The 6,584-nt window shown below is 40.5% G+C and overlaps 1 protein-coding gene across 1 annotated transcript; it reads left to right on the forward strand.

Annotated features, from left to right (window-relative positions):
• hibadhb (3-hydroxyisobutyrate dehydrogenase b) lies at nucleotides 1–6,261 on the forward strand. Its single transcript, XM_031853200.1, has 8 exons — nucleotides 1–108; nucleotides 1,067–1,227; nucleotides 1,321–1,430; nucleotides 1,519–1,640; nucleotides 4,331–4,464; nucleotides 4,634–4,710; nucleotides 4,816–4,972; nucleotides 5,595–6,261. The coding sequence occupies exons 1-8, from the start codon at nucleotides 39–41 to the stop codon at nucleotides 5,751–5,753; spliced, it is 990 nt and encodes a 329-aa protein (XP_031709060.1). The 5' UTR covers nucleotides 1–38; the 3' UTR covers nucleotides 5,754–6,261.
• Nucleotides 6,262–6,584: the final 323 nt, after the last annotated feature.

Here is a 6,584-nt window from a genome sequence, read left to right on the forward strand (position 1 = left end):
TGCTCTGACGTCACACGTAAGGTCAAGAGGAAAGAAGCATGGCCGCTGTGTTGAGAGGGTCCCGGTACCTAGGTGGAAAGTGTTGCAAGCATGTTGACTTTGCATTCGGTAAGGAGAACAAACTTGGACCGTGTTATCGTCGTGTGTTTCTTACTTTACTGTAGAAGATGTGGTTGTTACGGAGACGATACTCCGGGAAATGCTCGTTGTAAGGGAAGTTTGAGGACATGTTCGCCAGACTGGGTGTAGCTGCTGCTTCAGTGGCTTCAGTTCACAATTTACTGGTGAATGAGCTTTCCTGTCAAAATTACGTTGTGTTTACGTGACACAGCCACGCGCTAACAGCCCGAGCTCTCCTCTGCGACCTTTCTAAACGCTGAAGGGTTGCAATTGTCCTACTGTGTCCTGCGTCTTTATTTTAGGCACATTATGTAATGTCAGTCACTGTGTGCTTTGTCATGTAAATTCATTGTAGAAAGATGGTGGCTCTTAAGGAGGCATTTAAACCGACGATCTTCGGAGCGTCAACACAAGAATCATGTTTTATTTACATAACAAGAAAAAAAAAAGAAGTAATTAATGTGTCTAGTGCGCACTCACTTTCAGTTTACACAACAAGACTAGTATTTGGAGGACCTACTGGTAGTAAAACAACCTCACAGGGTATCTATTTGTTTGTTACTAGTGTGAAGATGAGCTCCAGTATTAAGTTATTTCTTAAAATGAAATAAGCTTGCTTGTCTTTTACAAGAGTGTATCAACAAACAGCAAAGTAAATATTGAAAATGCTTGACGCCATTAGATTAGATGACTCTGGCACTGAAGGGCAATCACAATGGAATTACATAAACTACCTCAATTAAATTTAAACATGAACACCTGAACAAAGGTTTCATTACTTGGATTGTAGATTTTTATTGTTATTATTTACAGAATATTAAAAACAAGCCAAGATATTACATACCCAGTGTTGGGGGACACGAGACATCTTGACTAATCTTGACTCTTGACTATGTAATAAGGATGCCGTGTCTTATCATTGCTGCATTTGGCTGTTGTGTTTCAGTCTCCGCTAGGTCTATGGCCTCGAAGACATTGGTGGGGTTCGTTGGTTTGGGCAACATGGGAAACCCAATGGCAAAGAACCTGCTGAAGCACGGATACCCGGTCATCGCTACGGACGTGTTCCCGGAGTCCTGCAAGGAAGTGCAAGAGCTGGGCGCTCAGGTGGGAGTGTAAAATGTACACGAGCCTTTTTCATATTCATACAGTTTTCACCCGTTTGTTCTCTTCTTACCTTTTTTTTGTGTGTTTTCTCAGATTGTGGATAATCCTGCTGAGGTAGCAGATAAGGCTGACCGCATTATCACCATGCTCCCCTCTAGTCCCAATGTCGTCGATGTGTACACTGGACCCAATGGCATTCTGAAGTAGGCTTAACATTGGTTTCTCTTTCAGTATGTGCAGAATAACCTCGTAGGTTTTAAGTCAGAGTCTTAGTCGTGTACGTCTCAACAGAAAGGTGAAGAAAGGCTCCCTGCTCATCGACTCCAGCACCATCGACCCAGCTGTTTCAAAAGAGATGGCTGCTGCTGCTGAGAAGATGGGGGCAGTTTTCATGGATGCACCTGTATCAGGAGGTACATTTTACACTATTGTTTGAGATATAGGTGTTATCTTATCTATTACAATACCTCTAAATACATACGCCTGGCTGTCAGGTTATCATGTGGTCTTCACCTTGCTGATGTAGCCTAATACATACAATAAATACCTCTTTACAAAGGTAATAATGTTTGATTTGGGTTTAGAATATTTCAGAGAGGTGTTTGATTCAACTTCATGATCATTTTGTAGCTCTAAACTGTGTTGTATTATAAAGAGGTGTTTCTAATATCTAGTCAGCCCTCACTGTAATACATAGGTGTGAGTTTTATTAAACTGGTAATTGAGCATATACTGTTTGCGAACATAACTTGTAGCATTCGTGTAATTTTACATTATTGTAAGGCTGTGACTAGCAGTTATTTTCAGTTTCGATTAAATCTCACCGTAAGCATCCAGTGCCCACGGTGACATTATGTTTTGTCATAGCAAAGGTCCAAAACCCAAAGATATTTAGTTTGCTATCATGGAAGTCTGATAGTGGATTGTACCATTCCTGCTTAAACGTTTAATCAAATATCAGAATAACTGCAGATTTATTTTCTGTTGCTTGATCAATCAACTAGTCATTTTAGCTCTACATTACTGGAAAGGTAGGTTCAACAATCTACCGGACTCAACCAGAAGGATTGGCCACTTACCCGCGGCATGAAAAGAGCCTCGTCGGGCTAGTAAATCTAGCAACTTACTTGCCTGAACAGGCAAGTGGTACATTTTTTATTTATTTATTAAAAGCAGTTTTTTTTTCTGGAGCCGATGATGCAAGTAGCTAAAGAGTGAGCCATCTCGCTTCCTTCTCATTTCTGTTGAGAGTTGCACATCCACAGTACAGATCAGACGGGTAACAACTAAGTTTCTGAGCTGAAGCCCAAGCGAGCTTTTCATTTATCCTAGAAACAGGAGTTTAGTTGGGTGACTTCAGAGGATGTGAGTGAAACTCCGGATTCTTTAACATAAATAAAGATCAAACATGACCATTTACTTTGGGCCTTGTTATTTTATAAACACTAATAAATATAACAATATGTTGCGGGGCAAATAAGAATTGACTTTGTGCAAGTAGATTTCTGACCCACTTGCCCCGACAGTTCAAGTGAAAAAACATTAGTGTGATCCCTGAAGAGGAGGGGGAGGAGCAGCTTCTGCCTGCACAAATGGTCCACGCCGTTACGTGTGCGCTCTCACACTTTCTTGGGGGTCCACACAGAAACACAGCTTGTTTGAACTTGGCCTCGTCAACGTCAAGACGGCCACTTTCTTTGAATTGATTTTGCTTCATTTTATAGCCCGGCCCCAAAGATTAGTAATTATTTATATGCTTCCTTCCTGTGGTAGTGCACATGGATTAAAGTTGTCCAGCTTTCTGCCTTGAACGTGTGTGTGTGTGTGTGTGTGTGTGTGCGTGCGCGCGCGCGCCGGCAGTTTAACTAGTGCAAACTGAAGCATGTGTCATACTTTGATATATCATGTCAATCACGTTAATGAAACTCTTTGAACATCTTCAGTGGTGAGACAGAAATCAACAGAAGCACAGTGGCATGATGGGGACTGTTTAATCCAGTGTGGTTAACGTTTAGACATAAAAGCACACATGGGGACATAATTGAGTCAGCATGTGTGTGATGTGTGGAAAAAAATGTAAGAACCAGATGAGATAAGGGCCATCTTTCATTTTCCACAGACTGGAATGCTTACGTACCGAAGCCTAGAGTATAGAGGTCTGAAGTGGCAGAATGGGGACTGGTTAACTGCTGGTAAAGAATATATATATATATATATATATATATATATATATATATATATAAAGAAGGACTTTATACTTGTGTGTGGGAATTTACATTTACAGAGTTCAATTACCTATCATAACTTGTATAATATGAAGTTGTTCAAAAAATATTTTTGAATTACTTGCCTATATATATGTAGGTAATTACTTCATCTATTCAACCTTCACATTTGAGGTTTCTCATCTCGATCCTCGTCTGCATGTCTGTGAGAAGATAGTTATGTTACAACAAAGTTCTTGATCAAACAGTACTTTGTCATATTTCTACTGAATGGCAGAAATCTCTGTCACGTTGACACCTTAACTCGGTTGATAATACTTTTTAAATGACGGCTTTTCTATAGAAACTGTTAGAATCCATTACCCGAGCTTTAGTTATTTCTCAGCTTGACAGTTGTACCTCGCTGCTGACTCCAGCAGAGTCAAGTCAGAACAAAATACTGCTGGCAGACAGCTCACGGGGACTAGGGAGGGGGAACGTAATGTAACACCCACCTTGGCTTCTCTCCATTGTCTTCCTGTAAACTTTCGGATTAATTAGAGGACTATGTTGGTTAATTTCTTGGCACACATGTGGCCTGCACCTGGTTATTGTATATTACTGAGTTTTTAACCCCATGTGAGCCTGAATGCACCATCAAATGTGCAAATGGCTTCAGAAACGGCTGCTTTTAAATACTTAAGGGCTGACCAAACTTTTTCCAACAGGGTCCCAAAGCTTTGGACAGACTTGCCTCGAGAGAACATGTTTAATTTAAACTTTACATGCAATAGTTTTCTCTGTTAGTTTTTATGTGAGGCACATTGTATTTCAGTTTTGATTAATTGGTTCCCTAAATGTACAGTGCGTTAGTCATTTTATCATTTTTGCGTCCCTAGGTGTGGGTGCAGCCAGTTCGGGTAAACTGACTTTTATGGTTGGAGGTGCAGAGGAGGAATTTACTGCAGCCAAAGAACTGCTCACCTGCATGGGAGCTAATGTGGTGTACTGCGGTCAGGTTGGAACTGGACAGGTAGGCCCCTTTTTCCAGGATAGTCGGATTAAAAAAAATATTTTTTTTAAATTTTGTGTGTGTGTGTGTACTTGTTGGTGAATTGTTTAATCGAATACAAAAATGGAGTCATAAAATACCAGTGATTAACGTGGTTATTGAATTCTAACATACTGCCATCATGTTACAGGCTGCTAAAATCTGCAACAACATGCTTCTAGCCATTGGAATGATTGGGACTTCAGAGACCATGAACTTGGGAGTCAGGTGAACAAATCTCATGGTTACAAATATCTGTGTATAAATCATAACGATAGACGCAGCATGAAGACACTTTGCATAAGTAACGTGGGATTGTATCTTCACTCACAGACTTGGTCTTGATCCCAAACTGTTGGCCAAGATCCTGAACATGAGTTCAGGTCGGTGCTGGTCCAGTGACACCTACAACCCTGTGCCTGGAGTCATGGAGGGAGTCCCGTCCGGGAATAACTACCAGGGAGGCTTCGGCACCCAGCTGATGGCAAAGGTCAGTTTAGTGACCTCTACTGAACCCCATTTCCTGAGGCTGCAACTATGTTTGAGCATTAGTGTTGCCAAAATCATTTAATCAGAATTAAACGTTATAAACTAACTGCATCACGGTCGCATGAGTAAACACAACGAGGCTGTGAAGGCACACTAGTCCTTGGATGATGATATTTGATATATTTTATATCTCTCAAGCTTGTGTTGAAAGCTACCTCAGAAAACCATTTATTAAAAACCATTGACCTCGCAGCGAGGGAACCGGAAGTTAAACATTTTAAGTGATTTTGGGGTTTTAGGAATCATTCCTGCAGCTCTCTATGTACTGTATGTATGTATCAGAGTTAGAAAAAGTCAGCCAAGGACTCATTTCTGTGTTCTATGCGTTGCATGTGACCGGGATGTAAGTGACAGTGTTAGGGGGGAAAAATATATTTCTTAGATCACGCCACTTAAAATGATGCAGTGAACTACTCTGCAGTAGTTTACATCGCTCTTAAAAGGCAATCAAGCCCATATTATTACAACAGAAATTCTCTGTGGTGTGGACTGGTGGTTTTAGTTTAGAATTTAATTATCGGCTTTGTTGGTTTTTCTAGCGTATGTTTGCTTTTCTTTTTCAGGATCTAGGCCTCGCACAGAACACGGCCACCAGCACAAAGACTCCTGTTCCTCTCGGCTCCTTAGCCCATCAGATCTACCGTATGATGTGCGCACGCGGATATGCCAATAAAGATTTCTCCTCCGTGTTCCAGTTCCTGCGTGAGGAGGAGGGCCAGTAATTTCAGCCTCCACCCCGTCCACAGCCTGGCCCTGCACAGGACGAACATAGCGTAGTTCGGGTGCATTTCGCCCTGAGGACTTTCTTTTTCAAAGTTGTAAAAGACATGAAACCAAGAAAGCTCCAACACAGTGTGACCAATCATGTGAGCACTTCTGTCCTATTGGAAATCATGTTTCCTGTGTGATCTAGCCTACTTAAAATGCAGCACTTCTTTCAGTTTTAGAAGCAAGTGAACTGTGAGACATACAGTGGATCCAAAAGTAGTAGACTGTCAAGCAATGGCAGCTCTGCAGATCGTCTTTCAAGAAGTTAGCTCTGTTTTGTCAAAGCTTAACAACTGCAAACAGGGTTTAGTCTTCACATATGTATCTATTGTTTGTAATCATTTCTTTATGTTACTTTGTTTTTCTGTTGACGGTGTTACTTCTCTTGACAGTGAAACTGTTACTTTGGCTTTTTAATATCATATCCTGTTGAGAAATAAAGACAAATTGGGATGTCTTAAACTTTGTGAACAATGATTTTACCACCTTAAGATTTCATCCATTTTTCTTTTCTGTATCTTGATGTTAACTTGAACTTAAATATATAAAATATGAACAGATTTCTATCAAATAATTGGAAGCACCACCTTTATTCAGTGATTTCTGCTGGTTTGTTTAAGTAACAAACTTTTTTTTATTTTAATAACTGTCACTGATTCAAGGGGAAATAACTGAATGTATGCCCTACTCCAAGTGCAGCCAAACCTCAGACACCGAGAGTGAAGATTACTAATTATCAAGATGAAAATCTAAATTCTAAATGACTTCTATATGGACACGCACTG

This window comes from Anarrhichthys ocellatus, unplaced genomic scaffold, assembly GCF_004355925.1.
Source record: "Anarrhichthys ocellatus isolate YVR2014 unplaced genomic scaffold, GSC_Weel_1.0 scaffold13, whole genome shotgun sequence".
In the NCBI taxonomy this organism is placed as follows: Eukaryota; Metazoa; Chordata; class Actinopteri; order Perciformes; family Anarhichadidae; genus Anarrhichthys; species Anarrhichthys ocellatus.

Coding starts and splice junctions, on each gene's coding strand:
- hibadhb (XM_031853200.1), top strand. CDS start 39: ATGGCCGCTGTGTTGAGAGGGTCCCGGTACCTAGGTGGAAAGTGTTGC. Junction 4,465..4,633: donor GTCAGGTTGGAACTGGACAG/GTAGGCCCCTTT, acceptor ATCATGTTACAG/GCTGCTAAAATCTGCAACAA. Junction 4,973..5,594: donor GCACCCAGCTGATGGCAAAG/GTCAGTTTAGTG, acceptor TTTCTTTTTCAG/GATCTAGGCCTCGCACAGAA.